General features: G+C 42.4%; 2 protein-coding genes and 1 long non-coding RNA gene across 11 annotated transcripts in view; 1 reads left to right on the forward strand and 2 right to left on the reverse strand.

Annotated features, from left to right (window-relative positions):
- Window positions 1–2,965, reverse strand: part of SLC9B2 (solute carrier family 9 member B2) — a 56,393-nt gene extending 53,428 nt beyond the window's left edge. For 3 of the 7 annotated variants that reach the window (XM_035030197.1, XM_035030200.1, XM_035030198.1), the window contains exon 1: window positions 2,851–2,964. The gene's annotated coding sequence lies outside the window, so the exon portion shown is untranslated. Of the gene's footprint in view, window positions 1–1,849; window positions 1,933–2,463; window positions 2,801–2,850 lie in introns of those variants that run through there. The other 4 variants (XM_035030202.1, XM_035030203.1, XM_035030199.1 and 1 more) reach the window with 3 other exon arrangements.
- A 140-nt stretch (window positions 2,966–3,105) lies between these two features.
- On the forward strand, window positions 3,106–15,513 carry LOC118027060. Its single transcript, XR_004683742.1, has 3 exons — window positions 3,106–3,398; window positions 4,233–4,300; window positions 15,166–15,513. It is a non-coding gene; the product is annotated as an uncharacterized LOC118027060 (long non-coding RNA).
- On the reverse strand, window positions 6,011–26,685 carry BDH2 (3-hydroxybutyrate dehydrogenase 2). Of its 3 annotated transcripts, none has more exons than XM_035030204.1 (10): window positions 26,583–26,685; window positions 23,703–23,794; window positions 22,721–22,799; window positions 20,444–20,540; window positions 18,743–18,851; window positions 13,620–13,680; window positions 12,535–12,648; window positions 9,151–9,209; window positions 8,497–8,589; window positions 6,011–6,456 (listed from the first exon to the last, which is right to left on the reverse strand). In XM_035030204.1, exons 2-10 carry the CDS (start codon window positions 23,772–23,774, stop codon window positions 6,403–6,405), a joined length of 738 nt encoding a protein of 245 aa, XP_034886095.1. In that variant the 5' UTR covers window positions 23,775–23,794; window positions 26,583–26,685; the 3' UTR covers window positions 6,011–6,402. The 3 variants fall into 3 exon arrangements, with proteins under 3 accessions (XP_034886095.1, XP_034886098.1, XP_034886096.1); XM_035030207.1 differs by having other exon boundaries at window positions 23,703–23,843; window positions 26,583–26,629; XM_035030205.1 differs by lacking the exon at window positions 26,583–26,685 and having other exon boundaries at window positions 23,703–24,722.
- Between the last annotated feature and the right edge of the window lie 200 nt (window positions 26,686–26,885).

Consider the following 26,885-nt stretch of genomic DNA (forward strand, 5'->3'; position numbering starts at 1 on the left):
GTCCTTTCCTACGAGAGACCCACCCTGGCTGGAGCTGGACTCCGGCATCAAGTGATACTTGAATCAAATCTTGAAAGATTACTTAGCCTTGTAAAATAATAAAGACCATTACAGGCAGAAGAACCACATGATTAAAGGATGAGCATGTAGGGAATTCTATGCACATTTATATTAATTAGAGTATAATGAGGATAATGGTGCAAAAATGGGGAGCGGTCAGAGGAAAATGGAGATAAAAACCCTGAATGAAAATCCTTGGGTCACTGCCTCCTAGTTGGGCCATTTTGGGCAAGTTACTTAGCCAGTCTGAATAGGTTTTTTTCCCAACTGTAAATGGTGATAATGGCTATGTCACAGAAAATCTTAATATAGTAAGTATTAAGTACATCAGAGTCCCAATAAAGTAACCCCCCATGCTTTATCTTCCTTTTATAAGATTTTTCTTGAGAAAAAAGCATACAAATACTGTACTGAAAAGCACAGATAACAGACACTGCCAAATTCAAGCCTTTTAGTCCTTCATATAAACTGTAGAAAAATAAATAGATTTCTAAAAAAGGTAAAGAGCTTTTGTTATATGGACAAGAGATACTCAATGACTTTAGAAGGCTGTTAAAAGCTCTTTAAAACTTATCATGATTGTACTCTTCTTAACATGTATGACACATGACTACAAAATACCGAGAACACTTCCTCATTACACAAGCGCATATATAGGTAGCTCCATTTCCCCACATACAATGCTCCTAGGCTGTGTATGGAAAAAGATATAAAACCTTTTCTCCCAGAGGACAGATCTGTTCTATCACTGGTGTTTGTGTGCTGACCAAGAGTCACTGGCCTACCAGTTATCAACAGGGCTAGTAAAGAGTAAATAGATATTCAGCAATCCTTTGTTACAGAACATATTCTGTAGCTGTTTTAAGTGAAGACGTATTTTATGTTACATTTGTAGAGCAAGAGAATTCAGAGATAATCTAGTCAACGAGTAGCAAACTCAAATACCTTCAGGGGCCAAACTCAAATGTGGGTGGGGGGTCTATGGCAACTGCAGAGGGTGGAGTCTCACCGGAGGCATTCACATCACTGCAAACTCCCGAATCTAATCTCATGGTTTCATTTCCCATCAAAAGAAATGGAAGAGATCCAGCTTAGGTGACAGAGGCCACAGAGCAAACATATTAATCAGTCAGTACAGAAAATTGAAACTGCTTCAGGGATTTTATACAGGAAGAGGTTTTACACAGGGAATTAAGTGAATTATTTAAAGGCTAGAGAATGTTGAAAGGGCTAGAAGTGCAGGTTCTAGACTGGGCCTCCAGGAATGACATCTAGAACACTAGCAAATGAACCACTGAGGAATGTACTATTTTTGCTACAGGCTGAAAGCCCTCCAAGGACTATGGAGTTCAAGAACACCACTGTAGCTGTGACCCCGAGGAAGCTGGGATCTGGACGCTGCCTGGACAAGGAACAGAATATGTTCACCACTTCCCTCCACTGCTTCTTGACAGCCACAGAGCTGGTGATACGACATGCCAATGCTGAGTCTGGCTGTCACCACGGCTGTTAAGTCCCTCCCCACACCCACAGTCTGAAGACTAGGACTGGCATCTCCTGGACCTTCCCTGCCAACAGCAAACAGCCAAAAATAGCAGGGAGATGGCCTGTGCCTCACATCTGCTTTTGAAATTTCAGACAAGTTCATCTACTTGCCAGACTCTAATTTTACATCTAATTTACATCTAGAACTCTAGTTGGAATGGAGTCTAGGAAGTTTTTAGCTTCCCAGTTTGTTCTGTACATGAAGGCATACTAGACGCGGGTAGGAATAGATGTGAATGCCAACCTTCTATATCCAGCACAGCAACTTTTGGAGTAGGCTCCAAGACAGACCTACATCACTGACTTTTTCCCACTTCTATAGAAATCCTTAAAAAAAAAAACAAAAAGGAAAAATCTAGTCATTAGGGCTATAATTCTAAAGACCTTAATATTCTAGAAAATATATTATGTGAATCAGCCACTTTGCTCACATCAATAGTATAGCATGAATCACACTACCTAATTACTTAAGAATATTCTGATTGGTGCTGAATGGCAGAAACTGTATTTAATTCATATTTGTAATTCTTGTCCCCATGCCTGCTTGGCCCAGAGAAGACACACAGGTATTTGCTAAAGTGAAATGTTTCCGGGGCGCCTGGGTGGTCGGTTAAGCGTCTGCCTTAGGCTCAGGTCATGATCCCATAATCCTAGGATCAAGTCCCATATGGGGCTCCCTGCTCAGCAGGGAGTCTGCTTCTCCCTCTCCCTGCTTGTGCGCTCTTTCTATCAAATAAATAAATAAATAAAATCTTACAAAAATAAAGTGAAATGTTTCATTCTTAGAGAGAAACAGTAAACCAGAATTTTAGGACAGCAGTTTGTAGCAGCAGTGATGTCAAGTGGAGGCCGCCTTACAGAGTGGAGGAATGGGGTGTCAGTCTTTCAGTGAAAACAGAGGTTGTCCAGGCTCAGTCAGGTATCTGCCTTCTCTCTGTCCGCTGGTGTCCGGCTCTTGACAGGAAGCTAAAGGAAATGGTGGCTTTCTGATGCTAATCTTTTAGAGCAACAAACCACCAGAGTCTAGGATGAGATAACAAGCCCATGGCTGATCAGTACAAAAAGCCACAGTGTGCCCTTTGAGCAGGCGCTTGTATTCTCCAGTCAGTAGGATCTGATGGTTTTCAGCACCTTCGCGTTGCTAGCGTCGCCCACAGCAGCAACACCCTCTGGCTGATTTGAGAACTAAAACACAAACAAGAAAAACACGCTCTGGGCCCTTAGTGTCCTCTGAGGGCTACTCACCTCGCCGTCTGCAGCGCAGGAAGGGTGGGGAACAGAGTAAAATGTCTGCGGGGGAGCCTGGTCCAGCCAGGCCCGCGGGCTCTCCAGGCAGCGCATCTCCCCAGGCGGAGCCGGAGGCTGTGAAATATGCAGATATCCGGGCGCTGGGCGTGCCGCGGGCCTCCGAGGCTCCGCCTTCCCCGCACGCGCCGGGAGGCCCCGCCGAGGGAGGTCTGGGCAGGCGGCGCCGGAGCGATTCCCCGCGCCAGCCCGGGCGGTTCCGGCCCGCCGCGGCCGTCCCGCGCGCCCTCCGCTGGGTCCCCGCTCTGCGGCGCGCGGCCTTCCCGGGAGGGGGGGCCCGGCGGACCACGGGCCCACTTCCCGAGACCTCGGCGCGGCCACGTGGTGTGGCAGTGGTGTCGGGCGGCCGGCCCCGGGCGCCAGGACGAGCGCGTCCCCCGGGGAACCTCGCGGGGAGCGCGGACCCCGGCGACGACGAGACCCGGGTTAGGACGCGCGGCGCCGGCTCTTCTGGAGCCAGGAGTGCAGGCCAGGCAGCCAGTTGCAAGGTTTAACGTTCCCTAAACCAATTTCTACATTTTGGGTTTTAACTCCCCCTTTCAGATGTGCTTTTTTTTTTTTTTTTTTTTTAAGTTTTTTTTTTTTTGAGAGAGAGAGCACAAGTAAGGGGAGTGGCAGAGGGAAGGGGAGAAGCAGGCTCCCCACTGAGCAGGGAGCCCGATGTGGGGCTCGATCCCAGGACCCTGGGATCATGACCTGAGCCGAAGGCAGACACTCAACAGACTGAGCCACTCAGGCGCCCCTCAGATGTGCTTTTTACAAGTGTCTTCGCAGATGCGGTGGGAAGACAGGATTCTTTGTCTGGGTGACCAATTCGGTGGGATAAAACGCTTGTCCTCCCCCCACCTTTTTTATTGCTTCTTTAACACTGAGCCCTTCTTACCGCATCATTTTAGATTTTAACCTTCCCATCAGCAGTTTCTTTTTTCCTTTAAAACTCTCTTTCTTTCCTGTATTTTTCCGCCCTCCAAGCGAGTGTGTGTATATGCGCGTGCCCCTTTCGGGGTAATTTTCATTTCCTTCAGGAATAAAAATGGTCTTACCTGTTTTTCACTCCTTGGGCCAGTTTTAATCATTTCAAGCAAGAGGGACAACGTCAAGGAAGTGTCTCCACCAGATAGAAACACTCATTCTTGTCTCTCAGGCTCTCCTTTGTGAGTAGTATGGATGAACCTACATCCATCCAATAATCTTCAGAGCATCTAAAGTGATTACTGTATTTTCCTAAACTGCTCTTCCTCTCCTAAAGCTTGCAGAAATTTCTAGTGGTATCCAGCTTCCTCTTACACCAGGAATGGAATATATTTTTCCTTTTCTTTTAGTCATATGATCTTCATTGACTCATCACCCCATCTGATTAACATGACTTTGGAGAACATTGAACTGTTTGGTGAGATTTTACCTCTGCTCTTATTGTTTATAATGTTTTATCGTTTATAGTTAGCTAAAAGAACTAACTCTGGGGAAGCCTTTGTTAATGTTAGAACTCATTTTGTAGAATTCATCCTGTGTTTATTTAGAATTCATTTGTCATAGCTGTACATACACATGTATACTTGCTCACAGCATAAAGTACTTCATAACATACTTGTAAGCTTCAGTGTTCCATCACTTCACTTGATGAGAAGTTACAGCATTTTGATTATGAAACACCAAAAAAACCAAAAACAAAAAACCCCAAGTCATTTGGTCCAACTCCCTAATTTCACAAACCAGAAAACTAAAATCCAAGGTCAATTGGGTGACTTGGTCTAGGTCACAAAACAAGCTATCTGTGATGCAGTTGTGGACTACCTGGTCCAGAACCCCAAAGCTAATCTTATAATCAGGGACTCTTCAGGAATGCTAGTCAGTATATTCTTTGCTGTCAATTTTAACTCTTTCTCATCAACCACATAATATTCTTCCTCACATATGTTATCCTTTTATTGTCCATTTCAAGATTTTCCTTGTTAATATGAATATTAATTATAAATTAAGGTTCTAAAAGGAAAGGCTAAGAGTAAATGCTCATTTATTATCTATATGTACATCATACCATTTGATCTTTTGAAGTAGCAACAAATAAAAAACAAACATAAAACCCTAACACTAAAAGAATAAGAAAAACTTCTTCCTAATCTCTTATAGAATTATCATCCACAATTTGCTTAAGCTTTTTTTTTTTTAAAGATTTTATTTATTTATTTGACAGAGAGAGAGAGAGAGAGAGAGAGCATAAGCAGGGGGAGCAGCAGAGGGGGAGGGAGAAGCAGACTCCTGGCTGAGCAGGCAGCCCAATGAGGGGCTTGATCACAGGACCCCGGGATCATGACCAGAGCTGAAGGCAGACGCCTAACTGACTGAGCCACCCAGGTGCCCCACTTAAGCTTTTTCATGAAAAAAACAAAAAAAAAAAAAAAAAAAAACACAAAACAACCAAACCCAACAATGTTGTAACCATTTTTTAATTGAATTATAATTAACATACAATGCTGTATTAAGTTCAGGTGTACAACATATTGATTCAATAATTCTATACATTATTCAATGCTCACCATGGTAAGTGTAGTCACCGTACAATGTTATTACAATACTATTAACTATATTCTCTATGCTGTACTTTTCATCTCTGTGACTTATTTATTTTATAACTGGAAGTTTGTATTCCTTAATTCTTTTTCTATTTCATCATTCCTTGAAAATTTTATTTTCTTTAATTTTGTTTCCTATTGTATGATTCACTTATATTTATTTACCCAGAGACTGTTTCTAAATTTCATGTCCTCTTACTATTAACCTGGAATTTGCTGAAAAAAATATCTACATTTAACCTAAAAAATATCACTCAAATTGCCAATACTGCTAGTTCATTATAAGTTTCTTAGGCCCATGCCAAATATCATTGCTTATTTTAAGAAAGATTTTTTACTTAAACTAAGAGGACAGTACTTAATTTTGAGTGATAACATCCGTTAAGTATAAACACTTGATTATTTTTCTTTTATATAATTGATCAACAGTATAGTTCCGAATCTAAAGTCCTTTTAATGTAAGTTACTGAAGCCAAATTCCTTCTTACCTTGTTTTCATTTATAATGGTGTGAAATTTTAAAATTAGTATCCATGTACAGACCAATGCAGAATTGTACAAAATAGTTGAATAATTTGAAATAGAAGTAAAATACAAATTAATACCTTTTTCTTAAAAACCTTCCATTTTTCATATTCCCATTTTAATTTTATATGCTTGCAAATTGTGGTTTATTTTAAAACTATTCATTTGCAGTGAGTTCATTGTCTTTTATGTCATCTCCCTACAATGATTTCAGAAGAGGTTAGAAAGAGATTAATATATTTAAAGAATCTGATTCTTGTGAACAATGACATAATTAAAAAGGGCTTGTTTTCATTAATATGCCATTAATAGGAAAGACATGAGGGGTGAATTTTCTTCATAACCAGGTTCACTGTGGACAGGAGGGGCCTGCCTTCCCAGCAAAGAGATCAAAATCACAAGCTCCAGCCTCCATCAATGATGACAGGATTACCTGTTACATAGGCAGACTGCAGTGATAAACACAAGGAGACAGAACAATTAACCAGGTTTAACACAGGTTGTGTTTCAATTTTCCCCTGACTGAGATAGCTAAACAATGTATTCATGGTAATAGGAATACTCACCTAACAAACCTTTTAGGAAAATATGAATTAAATTTTGGATGATTTGACACAGCAGCATGTTCTTGTGATCTGGAGTTAACTGGCCTCTGGCTAGTGTTTTAGCACAAAAGTCACATTCTAAGCAGGTGTTTGGTGTCAGAATCAGAAAATTAAGTTTAGTGATATGCAGCCACTCCCTAAATTAGGATAAAGTATAGGCTAAAATACTACATTTTCATTTTGAAATTCAGAACTATTCTAAAGTAGCTGAGTTTTATGCCATTAATAAATTTTTGAACATCAAGTGTCTGTCATAAAGTGGTCATGTCAATTACCAAACAGAATTTTTTATATAAGATATTGTATATTTAGTTGATTGAAATACATAGGTATTTCCAGGAGCTGAAGCACCCTAAATGTGTCTTTAAAATTTGTATGAATAATAATTATTACATCTGTTAAGCTATGAAAAAATATTCTACACTAGTTTCAGATATCCAAATCTGTACAAAACTAAGGGAATTTAAAAAATTCCTTTTTTTTTCCATGGAATTTTTCGTTTTCCAAAGAAATAAAGCTGAAATAATCCTTGTGGTAGGGGTTTAAAAATCTTTTAACTTAAGCATGGATAGTAAATTTGTGTTCTTACTTTTACATTTATCTAAAGCCTGAGACAATGGAAGAGGCAGGAAGGAAAAACATAGTATGAGAACAGAAATTTTTAAACTTCAATCTATGAAAACTGATCAAATACAGTAGATAAACTAGGGGGTTATCAGACACTTTACCAAGAAATGACCCCAATTCCTCAAAGTTTTTTTTTTTTTTTTTTTTTTTTTTTTTAAAGCAAGCTTTCTGATACATATATAGGACTCCTCTGGGTTCCTCTAAAAGTCCAAAGGTCTTTTGATTGCACATTTCAAGGCAGACCATTTCCAAATATTTGGTAACCTAAGCTCTGGCTAAACAAGGGCAGTTTAGCCCCTCAGCAGCACCTCCAAATCAAATGAGCTCTTCTGTAGATACAGAGTCAGAGAGACCACAAATGCCAATAAACTTGTTCTATTAGTAATTTGTTTAGCAATTACTGCAGCGACCAACAACTGTCGTTAACAGTCCCGAGAAGTGGTAACTTCTATCACTAAAACATTTCAACCACTGTATTTGTCACCTTCACCAACCGCCTGGTGTGTACCAAGTTACTGTAAAGAAGAGCTAACGCATCAGCAACACACCTCCTCACTTCTACCTGGGTCCCTTTCTTCCTCTCTCCTCATACACTGCAGTTCCCTGGTCATGTAACATGCAAATACATAAAACAGAGAGGGATGTTCTTGTGCTCTGTACCTTATAAATGAAGCTTCTGCTTTTGTAGTTGTGTGCCATTTAAGAATATATACAATAGCCATTACGGAAGAAACTGGTTACTAAATAGTTGCAAAGTGGAAAGAGATAGAAATAGGAATTTCCATACGTGATGACAAGCAAGAATTCATAGAAAAAAAGAGCCAGTAGGATTCTCTTAAACTAAAAATACCAGATGCCAATTCGGTGTCTTCTAGAGACAATTACATCTGTTTAACTCTCTCCCCATTTCACCTGAAGCTCTCATAATTTTGGAGGTTCATTTCTTGACTTACGTTTAGTCAGGCTTTCCCCAATTATAATATTTGAAAGCAACTGTCTCATAAAATTGAGCAATTTAATTTTTTCAATGCTCCATGTCATTTGCTACAAGATTTAGTGACTTGTAGTGTTGAATGAGGAAGAGTTGGCGGCTCAGATCACGTGGTCTGTCTTTGAGCAAATTAAATCACAACTTACCCCTATCTTGTAAATGCAACCTCTTAGCATATATATGTTGCAACTCTCTAACATGACATTTTGATAAGCAAATCGTGGCCAAATGAGGATAATGAACTCCCTGGGAAGAATAGTGCTTACTTCATCAGAAGCTAAGTACACACACAGCAGGGCTATTTCTTCTGGGGTTGCAAATCTTCCAGTCTTCTGTCTCTTCAGGAAATAGTTCCGTGCCTGAGACAAGAAACCATACCAGGTATCAGTAATGTGAGGTGAAGTGTGAACTCCTCAGGAGGTCAAAGACGAGGAATCTATAGAGGTTCCAGTGGCGTGCTGCCTTGATTAATCATGTATGATACATGAGAATATCATTAATATCATTAATTGTGGACCAAGTAGGACTATGGTGACTTTCAAGATACTCAAACTATGTGTTATGTTAAACCTACACACACTGTATCAATCAGATCAGTTAAAGAGGAGGGCTTTTTTTTTTTTTTTTAATTTTTGAAACTGATAAAATACACATGTGTTATTTATCATCTTAACCATTTTTAAGTGTAGAGTTCAGTAGTGTTAAGTACATTCACATTATTGTGCAACAGATCTCTAGAACTCTTTTCATCTTGCAAAACAGATACTCTATACCCATTAACCAATAACTCCCTGTTCTCTCCTCCCCCAGCTCCTGGCAGCCACCCTTCTCTCTGTCTCTATGAATTTGTCTACTCTAGGAAAGGAAGAGGACACTTTTCAACCAGAAGATTTCAACACAATTTAAAACAGTAGATATACCTCTTCGGGATTTGGTCTGGCTTGTATTCTTTCTTGCAGAGATGGGCTATCAACCGTTCCTAAATCAAAGGGGGACATTCAGCTTGGTTAATTACTCAAACTGAAAAAGACATTGACAAACTTTAAACTTCTTTCAATATGACACAACCATCAGTGAAATCCTTCTCCATGACTTTGAATGATAATTTCACCTCCATTTTCTATGATTTTTAAAAATACAGATCTTAATTCCTTGTGACATGAGGCAAGGACTCTGGGTGAATTGCCCAGCATTCCTGAGACATATTTTAGTCACAGTACATTGACATGACACTTTATGGATTTTAAGCACTTTTACATGTATTATCTCAGTTCCTCCTCAGAACAACCCTGAGATGTCCATACATTCATATAAGTACTTCACCAGTACAAGAACCCAGGATGCCTTAATGATCTCAAAACCATTCTTTGCTGTCAGGTTCACTCTGGGGATCCTCAGAGATGGTGCCATGCTTGTCATGGTCCTCAGTAATTTAGATGGTTCTACATTTTCCTCATTATCTTGCCTATTTTCATTGGTTTTGAATTCCTATTTTTAACCACAGCTTCATGTTTCTCATAAAAAATATAATTTGAAATTATTTCACTTTAAAAAAAGTAAGAATGATGCTAAAATTTTTTAAAATCCCGCTTGGTTCAAGCTCCCACAGAGCAAGTTGCCCAGATTTTTTTATTAATTTATGTCATCTGTGAATTGTCTTTAGAAGGCCTTTTCTGTGGGGGGCTGACAGTTCTCTGGGCAACCACATGATACCTGTAAGGTCATAACAAATGATTTTACAGTCATACCCTCTGGTCCTGAGAGTGCCATCGGGTCGATGTTTACCAGGAAACCATTTCTCAATTTTAGCATCATTTGTCATTTCTCTGGAGAAGGTGGGAATCTTCAAAGTCAGAAAGTTCTGGCTCCTTTGTGTTTAACACCATTTCTTTAGGTCACCTGTCTCCTTTCACATTTCACCATAAGTGGGCAGCCCTTTCGACACTCAGGGTAGGAAACTGCCTTTACTAGATCACCCAGTTCATTAGGAACATTTTCTACCTTCCACATCACTGTGGGCAATAGTGTTGATAAACTTCCTGGAGCCACGTAACAAAGATTCCCTTGTACCCAGCTTCCAATAATATTTTCTTCACTTCTCTCACCCATAGCCTCCTAACAGCCCAGGATCCTACCAACAGTATGCTTAAGACACCTAAGCTTTCACTTAACAATATCCTCAAAATCCAGTTTTAAAATACAACTTTGATACCTTCCTACCACTCAGACAAGTGAGCATCATCTCTTTCATATGGCTGCTGTAAATGGCTATTAACTGAAACCACAGAGCAAGCCTATGCTTTCTACTTAGTTCCACTGTCCTGGCTCCACTGTGTCCGTGGCCCAGACTGACATGGCGTGCCCCCGTCTACACAAGCCTGGTGTGGAAGAGTTGTGACTACACCACCATCAGCACCATCCCAGGCACACTCATCCCTTGTCAGGTTTTCTCTGTGACTGGCTCTTGAGTCATAGCTAGTTCCTTGTTCCAGACAGTTTGATAATATATTTTCCAATCTTCTGAAAAGTCCAGCTGCTAAAAACAACTACATTTTCCAAATCATTTTGCCATTTATTCCACTGGGTAAATGGTACCCCAAATAGCTAGAGTCAGGTGTCACCAGTGGGTATGTTAAAACCCTATATCCTCTTTTTGCCTATATCCTCTTTTTTCTTGGTGTTACCTAGGTTTACCTTTCTAGTCCAAGAAAACTTAGAACACCTCAGTCATGGATATTCTGCAGCTTGAAGGGTATTCTGTATTCCTCTTTTAAACTGATAGGTCAGCAAGGGGAGACCACGGTGGAATATATAAAAATCTTGTGTGGAACTTTCCAAATGACACATGGTTTTCCCCATCAACTCTTTCCCCAGATGCTAGCATGCACTTTAGGTTTCGAAAAGTACCATGGGTAACTGCGAAATGCTTCTTCTCTCCAACCCCCCAATACCAGTTGTGAACCCCTGAGGGCCGCCTTGATCCTGGAAATGTGATATTTAAATCCTTTTCAGAGAAGCAGCTAGTAATTCTTCTTAGGCTCCCTTTTGGGTCAGTGGAACCCAGTGGAAGGGCATATCTAGTTCCTAGACATACCCACAGTTATTAAGAAAATAAGTTATTCCTATGAAATAAGTTACAGAATGCTTTTGTTTGGACAGATCGAATGTCCTGTCTACTAAGTTCTGCTTTTCTTCTTTCCTTTCTATGGGAGGTCAGCATACATTTTGGTAAAAAGCCAGATAGAGAAGGATAGCCTGGGTGGTTCAGTCGTTAAGCATCTGCCTTCAGCTCAGGTCACCATCCCAGGACCCTGGGATCGAGTCCCGCATCGGGCTCCCTGCTCCGCGGGAAGCTGCTTCTCCCTCTCCCGCTCCCCCTGCTTGTGTTCCCTCTCTCGCTGTCTCTCCCTCTGTCAAATAAATAAATAAACTCTTAAAAAAAAAAAAAGCCAGATAGAGAATATTTTTCGCTTTGAGAGCCATTTATTTGGTCAATTACAACTGCTTAACTCTGCTTTGTAGCAGGAGTGTGGTCATAGCCAATATGTATGCAAACTGGGTGTGGATGTGTTCGAATACGACTGTCTTTACTACACAGGTGGTGGGCCAGATTTCTCCTGCAGCCCACAGTCTGCTGGCCCTCTTTTGATAGCATCAAAGAGGGTGTTAACCCCTCCTTTTTATTTATGGGTCACCCCAGGTGATTGACAAGACTCAGTAGCTCCCTACGTTCTGGGAAGCTGCTCTTACTTTCTTCCTGTGGTCCTATGAGCATGGTCTACTTTCCATCTTTCCCCTGACAAGGGCATGTCTGGTCTGCTTCCTAAACACCAAGCTCTGGCCAGTTGTGTGTCTTGGCCATGAGATTTGGAATTGTTCCACACACATGAATACCATTTAAACCCTTTGCATCTGTGGTTCCTTCCTAATGACTAAGAATCTCGTTCCCAACCTACTGTTGGACTGTTATCTTTTTTTTTTTAAGATTTTTATTTGAGAGAGAGTGAGAGAGAGAGAGAGAGAGAACAAGCATGAGAGGGGGAGGGGCAGAGGGAGAAGCGGGCTCCCTGCAGAGCAGGGAGCCCGACCTGGGGTTCGATCCCAGAACTCCAGGATCATGACCTGAGCTGAAGGCAGACACTTAACCATTTGAGCCACCCAGGTGCCCCTGTTGGACTGTTATCTTAGTAAGCCTAGACCCTTGTTCATTTGAGCTTTTCCCCAATGACAGGATCCAATACAACGTGGTAAACAAGCTCCCGTGGATGGGTTGCGCAGTGGCAGCCCTGTGGTGCCCGCCTCACCTGGACACACGCAGTTGCACCTGATCCCCTGCTGGATGAAGTCTGTGGCCACGGACTTCGTGAGGCCAATCACAGCCGCCTTGGTGGCGCTGTACACACATCTGTTCATAACTCCTGAGGTGAAAGGAAGACTCAACAATCGAAGGAACAAAACAACAGTCTCCTTGAGGAAGGGAACACAACTGACTGTCCCCAGGAACCACTGTCCTGTTTCCTGCCATCCCACCCTTTTTAAAATTTGGTGTCAGGTTTTCTCCCTGCAGAGGGCCGGTTTCTGACTGTGGGAAAATAATATCGTTCCTGGCACAACTCAGTCGAGACTGAGGGTTGAGAACCTGCACTTAGGTGATGGCAGCGGTCTTAGGTTTTCATCATCGGTGGGCAGAACCCTTGGGCGGATTCCAAAAGAGAATCAGGGGAAAGAACAACAGAACAAACACCAGACCAAAACACGAAGAGGCCTGTGGCCTCTCTGCCTTCCTGTCTTGGACAGGCTCACGGGTGTTCTTGAGTTGAGGAGGGACGCCACCTCCGCGGTAACTCTTTCATTTGAAGTGTGCAAGTCCGTCTGCCGGACTGTGATGTCATTTCCATTTGGCACTGCAGTCCCGGCTCTTGGACTTGACTTGTGTTTGGGGCCCAGATCAGCTGACCTGGGGAAGCACTCCCCCATATCAGTGGTGCCAGCGCTTTGCACAAACCCGGCTGGTAATACTGTCACACTGCAGAAGATGTGCACTTGCCCGACCCTCCCCCTTGTGGACTGTGAGGGGCACATAGCGTTCGATACATCTTTCTTGGCTAATTAAATGGATAAATATTTCCTTCTTCCGGCTTGATTTTCATGTTCACATCCATTAGAAGGAATACAAGGAAGGGCAAATGAAACAAATTTATTTTTTACGACTGGTTTACAACGAAGGCAAAAAAGACTGACAGTAAGGAACTTAATACCAATTTTTTAAAAAGTGGTTTTGAAGTTATGTGTGGGCTTTATAATCTCTGCTATGCTCATTGCAAAAACCCACAGCTCGTGAAGGTACGGGGGTCTGTGCATCGTGATTCCCAGAGGAAAACAGACCTACCTTTGACGCTGGATGCCACAGACGACATGTTGATAATGTTGCCAGATTTCTGTGCAAGCATCTGCCAAAACAAAACAAATACAAAAAAAAAAAAAAAAGCCACTCTGTAAGATAAGAATGCGACCTCTTTAGAAGATTTGCATTTACTTATGGTTTGCAGAAGCATCTTATTAGCTATTAACATGAAGCTCTGTTAGGCAGTCTTAACAGTCTCACCCAGTCATTACGCACTCACTTGCAGGAACATTTCCCAGGGGGATTACCGCCTTCCTTTGGCACAAAAGCATCAGCAAGACCAAGAAGGAACTCTGAGCTAAATGAAAAGTTAATGAACATTAATTGTTACTTTGTATTCCTGCCGTTGGAAAACTCTTACTTTGTTTGACACATGTTTGTTGAAGACGTACTATGATCAGATACAGTGGTAGGTCCAGGAGTTTGGAAGATAAATGACACACTCCCTGCCTATAGAGAGCTGCCGGCTGACTGGAGGGGTTGACATAACCAGCATCTGGCAACAGACAGCAGAGACCTCCAGAGAGGGGAATCGGGGTGGCGGGAAGGGACCAGTCCAGGTTGCGGGACACTCAGAGGAGGGTTCCTAAGGAGGAAAGAGGTGGGCTGATTTTTGAAAACCAAAGTATTAGCCAGAAAAATAGAAAGGTGTTTTAAGAAGCAAGAACCACACGTATTGAGGCTGTATCATGGAACTGGAAGGAAGGGATGGGTCTGGTTGGAATGCTAGGCGTGGGAGGAATGAGGCTGCAGAGGCCAACGGGAGCTAAGTTTAGGAATTTGGGCATTACCCTGAGGGCAGTGTGGTGGTGACAATGAGGGGTTTAATGCAGAGCAGCGGCATGTTTATATCTGGGGAATACTAAGATTACTTCGGCACCGTGTTGAGGAGACCCACTGGAAGCTGATAGAGTGATTTCGGAAAGGACTGATGAAAGCAGAGATGCAGAAATGTCTGTGGGCAACAGGGGTGGAGATGGTTTAGGTAGTAAGTGCAGGACGTGGTAAATGGTTATACGCAGTGAGGCCTGCCTCCCTCATTGAAGAAATGTTTCCTAAGAACACTTCCCTCAGAATTCCCCCAAAGTGTGAAGGTCTGAAGACGAGGGTCTGTGGCTGTCTTGTCCTCCTACATGGTACACAGTAGGTGGACCATACACTGTGATGAATCAAAATCTCTTGAGGTGCTAGTTCTTTTTTAATTAATTAATTTATTTAGAGAGAGCTTGAGTGGGGGTAGGGGCAGAGGGAGAAGGAGAGAGAGAATCTTAAGCGGACTCCCTGCTGAGCGCAGAGCCCTACAAGGGGCTTGATCTCACAACCCTGAGATCATGACCCGAGCTGAAATCAAGAGTCAGATGCTTAACCGACTGCGGCATGCAGGCACCCTGAGATGCTAGTTTAAAGTGCAGGTTGCTGGGCCCTGCCCCAGACCTAAACGAATAATATAATGAATAAAAAAGCTACTAGGAATTAAAAATGTTTTCAGATGAACGTATACTTAAGTATAACATGTATGTGTGTTTTCCAGGGCATGTAGGTAGGTCCGGAGGCATGGAGACCCATGAATGCTTTGGGGGCAGGAGCAACACCTGAAGAGCACTCCTGCCCGATGGGCACTACCTTCTCATTGAAATCAGGCTCAGAGGATGACCATAAACAAGGCGGGGCTGGTGGACACGGAGAGTGGTCAAGAGTTATAACAAGCGCTGGGAGGAAATGGAAGACCACCACCAGAGAACAGAGGAAGGAAGAGCAGGACATGCTGTGCCATGAAAGTCAAGTAAAAAGTTTCTAAGAAAGCGTCTCAACAGTCAGGGTAGAGGGAGAAGTCGCTTCTGCTTCGGTGAGTTGCTCTAGCCGCTTTCAGACCAAGAGGTGCAGGAATGGAGGTGAGTGACTGGTCCAGGGAAGAGGCTGCCAAGATGATAGGTCTCCCTATAGTATTCCCTTCCTTTCTGTTTTGATACTTAGTTACTATTTGCATCCAAGAGCAGAGAGTAAAACAACGTAAGGCATTGTGTTGGATGGATTAAAGAATGCAAGGGGAGGCTGAGGCGAGCCAACCAAGTCAAGGACAGCAGCAGGGGTGAAAGTATTGAATCCAACTTGTTTGTGCGATAAACAGGATCATATGAAATGGGGTCCTCAGAAAAAAAGACCAGGAAAATTAGTCAAGGCTTGAAAACAAAGCCTTAACATTATTCTTTCTTACCCAACTTTGCAAATAACCCATTTTTACTTATTTTTAATTTTTTTCCAGTTTTATTGAGCTATCATTGTCATATGTAACCTGTTTTAATACCTATAGAATACATATACCCCAACTGAATATATAAAGATGAGCTATGAAGTAAGCTCAGTCTCTCATCTTCAGAAATGCAGCAATTCCTCAGGCAAAACTTTAGAATATAGTCACGAGGAGACGCTAGTGCTGCCCCTGACACTTGTTCCATCCATTCGACCAGGTCTGTCTGCTGGTTCTAGAGCCCTGTCCTTGCCTCCTTCCATGAGGTCTTCTCCACACCAGCTCAGTGCCTGCTGGTAGAGTGTGCGTGCTCCTCCTGACTCCCCATGCGACAGCCCTCTCTGGCAAATACGACTTGGCAACTATAAAGTGAAGTGCCTAGTACGTGGTGATCCTCCATACGACTGACCTCCCAGAAGCTCAGGGAGGGGCTAAGAAAGAACTCTGAAAAACTCCCTCTAGCTGTAGATCTAGTTAGTCCTACCCTAACCCAGCTCTTCTGTCCCCACTGAGCTCAGCTCCTAAACCTGGCAGACCTTGGTTTCTTGGGTCTTCGGTGATTCCATGTCTGACCTCTACCTGGACTGACGACCTACATTCATTTATTCATTCAACAAATACTTGCCAAAGCACCTCTACGTGCTAGAGAATCTTTTAAGATACAGCAAAAGGGAGAAACCTCCACATAGCCGAGACTTTCCTGACTTCGGACTCTGCGCTGACCTCTTCTTACAGTATTTTCAACTTGTTCTTTGCCTTTTGACTTAAATTCCAGTCTTGGAATGGTTTTCAGTATGTCTACCCATGAACAAAAATTTCCAAAAGTGTTTCTATGTTCTGACCACCTGACTTTTCAGGTCTGCCTGGACTCTAAATCCTGGCTTCCCCTGGAAAGTTCTAACCTGGAAATGTGCATCACAGTTAATGAACCCAGAGGATCCGACAGGGATCGTGTAATTTTTTCACCCTTGTTTTAAATAGAATAGAACACAAGTGCCATCTCCCACAGTGCATGGTGAAGGAGGGGCAGAGTTCAGGCTGTGAAGCCAGAGTCCGAAATCTGGGGTCAGGCTGGTTACTGTCACTTTCAGAAGTGGCATCGACTCCTTCTGATTGCCCATCCCAATCATTACTATCTCTTGGGATGTTTTACAAATGGGTGTTATTGGCTCATATGGATTATTGTTAAGATGCTTTAAATCATAGGTAAACTCACTAATTTGCAAGTTAGTGTTTGATATTTCAAAAGTTAACGCTTATTGACAAGTTTAAATTTCAGCTCCACTGGACTATATCCCACCCTTGCTGCCTTCATTCACATTTGTAAAGCATTCCAGACATGAAGTAGGCTGGTTATGCACACGTGACAGCTTACCCCCTGTGACCTAAGCTTTCTCCTTTTACCAGAGCCTCTGCTTCTCTCCCATATTCTAGGATCAGTCTTCAAAAAAAAAAAAAAAATAATCCAAGTTCCAAATAACATAGATTCTCATGAACTCCAAATAAGCAGAAAAAATGAGATTTATATTAAAAAAATTTGCTAGTGCAACATCCCATGGACCCACTGAGAGATCCTTTCTAGGTGCTAAACAAGCAGATCAAAACAAATTCCTTTGTTTCCAAGTCAGGTTTTCCTAATTTTCCTTTTGATGTTCATCTTGACATTAGGTTGAATGTTTAGAGCAAAGCATCGGCCCTGCGTTGCCATTAGAAAGCTCTTCTCTGTGCTGGGTTGGCAGCATTCGGTATGTCTGTCATCTAATCTGGCTGGGATGGAAGAGAAGAATGCTCCTCTGCATTTCACTAGGGTTCAGTTGACAACCTTGGACTGAGCTAGTTCTGTGATACTCAGTCAACCCTTTTCATTGTCTGAGCTTGTGCTGTCTGCTTACTCTTGGCTTGTCAGTTCATTTGAACTCAATGTTTTTCATATTTACACTCCCCTCTCCCCAGAACGCCTAGTGCGCACTTTATGTCAAAAGGCATTTAACGCTTGTTTGTAAAATAAAATGAAGAACATTGATGAGCTGTGTGAAGGCTGTGGAATTCAAGGGTAGCCGACTCAGGAGGCATGCTCTCTCTTTAGCATACACTGGCTCTCACCTCTCTGGTACCTCTGTGGCTCAGCTAAAAACAAGGAGAGTATCAGGGAACAGAAAAGCAATGGGGGTACGTCTATCCTGAGAGCATGTGCCTAGATACTGAAATTCAAGAAGGGGCCCAACTTCCAGGGTTCAGATCCTACTCTACCCACTTGATAGTTATGTGACCTTGGGCAAGTTATCTCACCTCCCAGTTTTATCCTCTGTACAGTGGATGTGATAAAGTAGTACCTACCTCATCACATTCTTCTGGTTCTGCATGCCTCCTTGCTGTCCCTCTCCCTGGGACCCTTTTCCGAATATACCTGAATGGCTAGCTCCCTCATTTCACTTAGACCTCTATGAAAATTCCAGCTTCTCAGTGAGGCCCTCCTGGACTTTACTGATATCCTAGCTTCTTTTTCTTCGTAGTACTTCTAATCACTCCCCAAGTTATATGTCTCATTACCCATTATCCTGTCTCCTCAAAAATGGGGTCTCCCTTATAGAAGGGACTTTGTTTAGTTTTCTGATGTGTCTTCTGCATCTAGAATGAGGGAGACCTGCAAATAGAAAGTGCTTAATATTTCTTGACTATTTCTTAACTGGAAGGTTAAATGAGTTAATTTATATTAAATGCCTTGATATAAATGTTCAGTACAGGTTTGTCATTATATTAGCTACTGTCACTCTTTGGCACATGTGAGGACCCTTTCTCGGTGCCCAGTGCGGAGACCTACTTATCCAGTGGTGCTTATCCTAGTGGTGGTGGTCCTTACTTTAGGAAGAAATGCCTTGATCATCAAGTACATGCTGCGGACATTGAGATTCATCGAGAAGTCCCAGTCTTTCTCCTCGCAGTCCAGGATGGTTCCGTGATGGACAAAACTGGAAGAGGGATTGATCAGTGGGGAAAAATGATCATTTAAGAAGATTTGTATTCCATTTCCTTACCATTTTTTTATTGTCGTACAATGAGACCATTGACCCTTCCCTTATGAAGATTTTAACAATTCGGAATATCACTTAGTACATTAGGTTAATGAGTATCTAACAACTTAAGCTAAATACATTTATTTGAAAACAACATCCTTCTTCTAAAAGAGAAAGGCAAAAGTCTGAGGCCACCCAACATAAGAATCTGGGCAGCAACTGCACGGGAAATATCAAAAACAAACGTGAGCCTAGGACGCCCGCCCTGACTCCTACTTCAGGAGCTATAGTGCCCTCTGGTGGCACAGATTTAGTGTTTTCAAAGAGAAAATCAAATTGCAAGGAAAACCACTGTCTGCACATTTCAGGGTAGCAAAGAAATACTGCTATCATACGGTTCTAACATACTGAGTAAACAGAGCAGAACAAAACAAAACTTCAAGCAGGCTTCACTCCTTGTCAAGTCACACTCGTAAATAACCTGCTCATCCTTCGTATGACAGCAAGAACCACATGCTCTACTTCTATATCCCTTATGTTGCTGAAAATTTAATGTGAAGATGTTCAAAAACTAATTTCCTAACTGATTTTTTTTTGGTCATGGCTCTCAGTATATTCTCATATAAGGGATGAGCAGTTTATAAAATAGATTGCCATATATTGTTGCTTTAATTTAATTTCCACACAATGTCACATATGACAAACTATAGATGGACTTTTTTTTTTTTTTTGCTCTGAAGCATGATTAGGAAGAACAAAAATATATTAGGAGGCTCTGGAACTTTTCTATCAATGCGGCAGTACAAATATAACACTCCATAAGAAAAGGGGAATGTCACTTAGTTCCGGTGTGAACGTCCATTGTGCTCACCTCTACTGAGCTGCTCCTGAGTAGGAAAGCTGCTAGCGCTACCTGTCGTCTGTGTGGTGGGTCCAGTTCCAGTCTCCCCACATTCGCACCTGATTCAGCACGTTGGGTACCACCCCAGTAAGTTCAATTAAGCCACTCTCTTTGTGCTCTCTACAGAAGTGTAACACGTAGACTTCTTCTGCTGGGTGGGGCTCATTGTCCCGATAAGAAACCCTGGGCTTGGGAGGTGTGTGGAGGACTGGCTAGAATGTTGTGCCAAAAAAATGGGGAACACCTGCATTTCAATAGGCTGAGTACTTGGTTTCTGGTAAATATGCTTTGTTTTAAAGACATCTACTGGAAAACAGTTTTTCATTTTATTTTATGTCTTAGTGGCGCATCCACAACCAGTCCATTGGTGTGAGCTGTTACCAGCCTTAAGAAGAGCAACAGGTCTGGATTACTACCAGTGCTCTTGAGTTGACCATAATTTCCCTTAGGACTCAAGCCGGTGTCCACTTCTATGGCTTTCTCACCTGCTAAATCTCAGAATAAAAATTCTGTCTAAACTCTAGCTGTATTTCCTAAGAAATACATAATGGTCCGTGATGAATAATTTTGCCATATTGTCAAAAGTGATTAAATAAGTCATAGAAAACTTTCTGTAAGGACAGTGAAATTAAAAAGTATGAATTACCCAGCAACATTAAAGAGAACATCAAGTCTCTCAATTTCATTGGCAAACTGGTCAATTTGTTTCTTCTTTGTGACGTCAAGGGTCCGAATTTGAATACCTGAAAAATAAAACAAGGACACGATTTACCTTTACTCATAAAAATGTTTAGCCTTGAAGATTTACCTGTTCTGAAATGTGAAGACTGTAATATTTGTCCAGTTAGGCTTCACAGGATTGATGGCCATTAGTAGGGTCTTAGAAAACTCAAAATCTTATTAGTAAAAATCTTCAAGTCCTCCCCATCTTGAGCTCTGTATCAGATGCCTCTCAGTAAGCCAGCAGTAAGACCTGCAAGTGGGTCCTCTCCAGCGTTTCCTTTCCCCAGAGGTTGAATCACTGCTACAGTGATGTTGAATTCTGTCTGAGGTGCGGTGAGCTAAGAGATTGTTTCTATTTGTGCCCTTTACCTTTAAGTCAATTCTTTTATTTACTAGAAATGACTTTGTTGGTCATGGGTATCATCACTTACGTCTGGACTAAACTGCAAGAAGAAACGAGAGGCCAGAAGAAGAGATGAAAACATTGACCGTGAGAGATCTGGTGTGGGATCTGAGAGAGACACGCTGTACTAGCTACTAAAAAAAAACAAAACAAAAAACCAAACCAAGACAAAACAAAAACCCTAAACCAACAAATAGGCTTTTTGGTCATTTTTATGATTTTAAAAATAATATGGTTTATTTTATTCTTCCCTTTTGGATATAGAAAAGAAAGATTATAAATGAAGAAGGGGAAGACTAAAATTGAGCTTCAGAAGAACTTCCTTTGCTTTGTGCTTTTCTAGGACAGCAGCTTCCCTTAGACTTGTTGAAATGGTAACTCCACACGGTCTAATTCAGTTAACTGATTGAGTGACCTCAGTTGTGTTTGATCACGTAGTCAGTTCTATTTTGCCAAAACAGTTAACTTTCAAATGAGTTCTATGTCCTGATTTCTTTCTGAGTAACGCCAATTGAAGCCCTCTGATGTTGGAATTAAGGTTCGGTGTGGTGCAGTGAGGGACAATATGCACCCAAACAAGTTAATCTCTTACAGTTTCTGATCATGATGTGATTTTAAGGCTGAGCTGTCTCCAGTATGAGCATTTGAAATGCAGCTAGTCTGAACTGAAATGTGCTGGAAGTGTAAAGTACACGTGCATTTCAAAGATTTGGTATAAGAAATGTAAAATATTGCATTTTTTATACCGTGTATGTTAAATTTTTGTTACTGTGTAAATTTTTTTAATACTGTGTAAGTTAAAATTATAATATTTTAGATGTAGTGAATTAAGTATATTATTAAAATTAACATCACCTGTGTCTTTTTACTTGTTAAATGTAGCCATTAGAAAATTTACAATTGCATATGTGGCTCACATCATGTTTCTATTGGACAGTGTTTCCCTCACAGAGAGGCACTCAAGTGGAAAGTCATCATTAAAAGTTAACGATAAGGGGGGCGCCTGGGTGCCTCAGTCGTTAAGCGTCTGCCTTCGGCTCAGGTCATGATCCCAGGGTCCTGGGATCAAGCCCCACATCGGGCTCCCTGCTCGGCGGGAAGCCTGCTTCTCCCTCTCCCGCTCCCCCTGCTTGTGTTCCCTCTCTCGCTGTGTCTCTCTCTGTCAAATAAATAAAATCTTAAAAAAAAAAAAAGTTAACGATAAGGGATGCTGGGTGGCTCAGTTGGTTAAGCATCTGCCTTTGGCTCAGGTCATGATCCCAGGGTCCTAGATATAGCCCCAAATCGGGCTCCCTGCTCAGTGGGGAGCCTGCTTCTCCCTCTGCCTCTCCCCCTGCTTGTGTGCTCTCTCTGAGAAATAATGAAATAAAAGCTTAAAAAAAAAAGTTAACAATAACAGGGGCGCTTGCTTGACTGGCTCAGTCGGTAGAGTGTGCAACTCTTGACCTCTGGATCATGAGTTCAAGTTCCACCTTGGGCTAGAGCATACCTAAAAACAAAAAGTTAGCAACTGTTAAATTTAAACATGTAATTTTGTAACTGAGGACTGAATCCTTCAACATGTTGCATAAATAAAATATTTTAGGTATACATCTTAGAATGTTGTTTATACATTTAAATATATAGATTTTTGTCTGTAGGTTTGCACAATATAGATTTGATATCAGAGAATCAGGCTCTAAAGAGAAGGCCAGTGGAACTGAGTGGGTAAGGAATTTTCTTTCAGCATCTGAGCACTATTGCTTTATAATACTTTGCAGAGTCTGAATCCCAAGTTCACACTGCCAACTTGCTTACCGGGGTACTCTTCTAGTTCCTGAAGTTTGGACTCATTGATATCCGTAGCGATGACTTTGGCACCTTCTCTTGCAAAAGCCTGGGAGACACAATATACAAGTAAATCCTTTGTTTATTTGATTTGATTCCATTCTCATGAATGGAAAGTCAGTTAGGCTTTCCCCCTTATCTTATTTTCATTGTTTTCCCTATAAAATAGATGGAATTTCAAGCTCTCTACTCTCACTTCACCCTTCCCGTTGTTATTATTTTTATCATTAATTAGGACAACGTGACATACATTGTGCTTGTCATCTAACTTTGTCCCTTTAAGCATTATGAAATAAAATCGTGTTTTTAAAAACTAGTTAATCTCTTACTGTTACTGACACCTCTCAAAATACTATTCTGTGATGTGATAGCCTGTATTTCATTTCTGAGCAAGTTTTTATTATTTTCCACTTCTTCTTATATTCCAAATAATAAGAGAAAATGGGTTATTTCAACACTTTTTCTCCTCAGACTATACTACTGTTTTCATAAGTGTCAAATACTTTCATTAAAGTCAATACTTCAAATGCATTAATTAGCTCAGGTGGGGGTTATAATGTGCAAGAAGTTGGTATAAATTGGAAGGTAAAGGTAACCTGATAGTCTTGTAACTCTAGAGTCCTCTACCTGAATCGATGTAATTTCAGAAACCTATGCATTCCCGTAGGGCCCCTGCAGTAAATATATCATAGTGCAGAGAAACTGAGGCAGAGGAAGACGTCTCTCAGAGTCGGAGGTTATCAGTGATGTCACATAATAAACATGGGAGGTGTTCATGCCTTCATCTTTTCCCCGGGGGTCAGGGGTAGCGACTTTTCTTTTTGTAACTTAAGACAACAGAAGCACAAGATAAACAAGAAAAAAAAAGTAGAGCAGAATTAAACGACCATGGGATCTGTCCACATAGTTCAATACCTCAAAGTTAGTAGGCAAACCACAGATGACAACTTACTATGGCAGCTGCCCGGCCAATCCCCTGAGCGGCAGCTGTCAGCACGATGACCTTCCCATCAAGTCGACCCATAATGGAACCTGCGGCTTAAGCTACAGACACGTATTTAATGGCTGAGCACCTGGTCCTGTGCAGCGATGTCTAGAATGAACAGTTCAGTGAACTCTTTAAGAACTTAATGACAGCATTTCTGTACAAATCGTCCCATCATCTGAATTCTCCAAGAATGCTGACTCCAGATACCTAGCTGGGTATTATCAAAAACATTTAGCACAACCCACTGAAGTGATACATTGGACTTTAATCCACCAATTGGTTTCTTGAGTACTTAGAGAAGACAGCATCTGATACTGATAGAGCAGGGGCGGGAGTCCTTCCCCTCACTACCACCACCATTGTCCCCACTGTCCCTATATACAAACTGTTACAGCATTGTATGTGTCCTTACTAGTGGGGGCTGCTTCTTGATTTCTCTGCTGTAAACTTTTGTTGGGGTTTGCACTACCAATTGTCTATGGCTTTTCCTTGTCACTGGAAAGATTTCATGGTTGGCCTCAGAGTCATTGAACAAAAGAGCTGGAAAATCAAATCACGTCTGGTACTCCTATTTTATAGATGAGAAAAGTGATCTGACTTGCTCTCAAGGTCACAGACCCAGTTAATGACAGAGCCAGAACTAAGCTCAGGTCTCCTGACTCCTTTGCTATGTGAAATTTCACCCCACAATGCTGCTGATCCTCTCCTGAAGTTTCAGCGTGCTACCAGCAGTAATTTTCAGAATGGAGGACTGAGAAATTCTGACCTAGGGAAAATAAGATATGCATAAGATATTTGGTTCTTGGACGGTAGATCGCAGGATGAGAGGGAATGGCTAATGATGAGGTTGGGGGTAGTTGAGTCAAATGATGATCAACTGAGGCCGTCTTCAAGGAACTGAGTACATTTTCTCACCCCACTGTCCTTAATGGGTGCCTCTGATTTCACAAGTCACACAATGGCTGCTTTGTCCCAAGGCATCACATCCCCATTCCAGGCAAAAAAAAAAAAAAGAAAAAGAAAAAAAGAAAAAGGTGGTTGGGAGGTGGTGGTGGGAAATAAAAGCCAAAAGGCTTCCAGAGTGTCCTCACTTTCTTGAAGAAGCAAGGCTTCCTCAGAAATTCCAATCTTCATTTCAGAGGCCAGCTCTAGCAGCAGGCGCTAGGAATTTGAGAGTTTTGTTTTCTAGCCTCTATAAAGAGAAAAGCTGGGGCGGGGGGGGGGGGGGGGGGGTAGCGAGCCCACTTAAATGGCACATGTACAGATAACCTACACAATCACCCTGCTCAATTACCTGCCTGATAAAGTACAGGTAGCGAGCTAGTCTTGCCTAGAGGACTCACATGATCTAGTCCATTCTGTTGGAACCTATCTCTGTTCTCCCCAGCCAACCTTGGCTTTTTGCTGTAACCAAGCCTCGGGGCTTTATCTAAGCTCGGAATGCTGAGGGGCCAGTTAATCCTGTGGGCAATGGGCACCAAAGGACTGATGGAAAGAGTGTGACACACGCAGACACGTATTTCAGAAAGACCACTGTGGAGCAGTCCCGGCGGGGGTCGGGGGCTGGTTTCCTGGGGAGGGTGTGCTGTGGCCTGAGGGGCCACCGGTGAAATTGCGGGGAGGGAGGGGATGGAGACGGGAGCAGGACGAGCGCAGCGGTTCAGACAGGAGGCTGCGCCTGGACACCAGTGCACTACCTTCAAAGGGATCGTGCGGTCTGCGCCGTGTCCCGAGGTGTGAACTCAAACCTAGGCCTCGGATTGCAGGTCCAAGAGAAGACCTCGTGGGTCGCGCTGTTCCTGCGGTCTCGGGCGGGCGCCCTCTAGGTCCGCGCTAGGCGAGGCCGTGCGCGAGTTCGCACCCACGCGAAGGCGGTCCCACTTTGCGGGACACAGACAGAGACCTTGCGGACCCTCCGGCCACCGCACGGCCCTGCCGGCGGCCCTCGCTCCCAGCCCCGCGGTGGCTGGGGCCTCCCTCGGGGGGTCGGACGGCCGGTTCTCTCATTTCCTCTGGCACCAGCATTTTCTCTAGTACACGCTTGCACGCTTAACTGTGTTGGAGTTTTGCTTCTCAGAGGGCCCCACTAACAAGCGGCTCCAGGGACCTGCTTGCAGCTTCACCAGTGATGTTCTCGGAGCAAGTCTGCATTTGTTATGCGCCCCGGAGGCTGAGCTTTTACAGTGCCCGACCTCCACTGATGCCAGGGAGTTGCACGGTTTTGTTTTGCTTTTTTTTTTTTTCTTTATTCTTACACGAGTGATACATTTTCACTTTAAACACGTAAAGAGTTGAGAGATATATATGCTTTAGAAAGTAAGAGACTCCAATAACCGCCCCCCCCCCATCTTGGGCATGGTGTATTAAAAAGCTATTATTTTGCCCCCCGTCGTTGCATGGCACGGAGGCACGTACCAAAGGTTTCCCCAGGAATCGCTGACACCGCAGAGGTGCTTACTGAACAACTGCTCAAGCACAGAGCAGCCGCTTCGCTCACTCTGAAATCTCCTCCTCGCTGGCCTTGTCTTTCTGGGGCCAAATTTTGGGGCCGAAGCCTCACTGCTGCAATAAACTACACTATCAAACTAAAATGAATTTATTTGGGAAAATGAGGGCAAGCGTGACCTGAAATGGGAAAATGAGGCAACTCTCAATAAATGCAACGTGAAAACCACACTGAGAAACTTACATATACCAAAACTTCAAACTTGTTAAAAACACACCCTTATCTTGATCTAACTGCTAAGATTAATCTTGAAATAGGTACCTTGCAGAACAAAGCAAATCTAAACCTCCCCCTTTCCCAGTCTGAAGTGTCATTTAAAAAATATTAGGAAAACTTACTTTAGAGCAGCAAGTGGATGTCGTCCTCCAGATCCCTGGGCGAGCAACAAACTTGAAACCTTTGTACAGAAGCAAGTCAGGCGCTTAATAATGCATGTCGGGATTTGTAGTTTCCTCCAGTTTTAAGAAAAGGAGGCGCACATTTATATACTATATGTGTGTATGTGCTGCCATCTAGTGGAGCTCAGGTAGAACGGCTAACTCCAAGGAGAAGGTGAAAAAGGGAAAAGCACCTTACAGCTTACTTAGGATAGTGAAATCATTTCCTTCACTTTAATCCAGGTCTTTCTTTGTTGTTTGTTT

This window comes from Mirounga leonina, unplaced genomic scaffold (genome assembly GCF_011800145.1).
Source record: "Mirounga leonina isolate KUSES-001 unplaced genomic scaffold, KU_Mleo_1.0 Mir_357, whole genome shotgun sequence".
Classification (NCBI taxonomy): Eukaryota; Metazoa; Chordata; class Mammalia; order Carnivora; family Phocidae; genus Mirounga; species Mirounga leonina.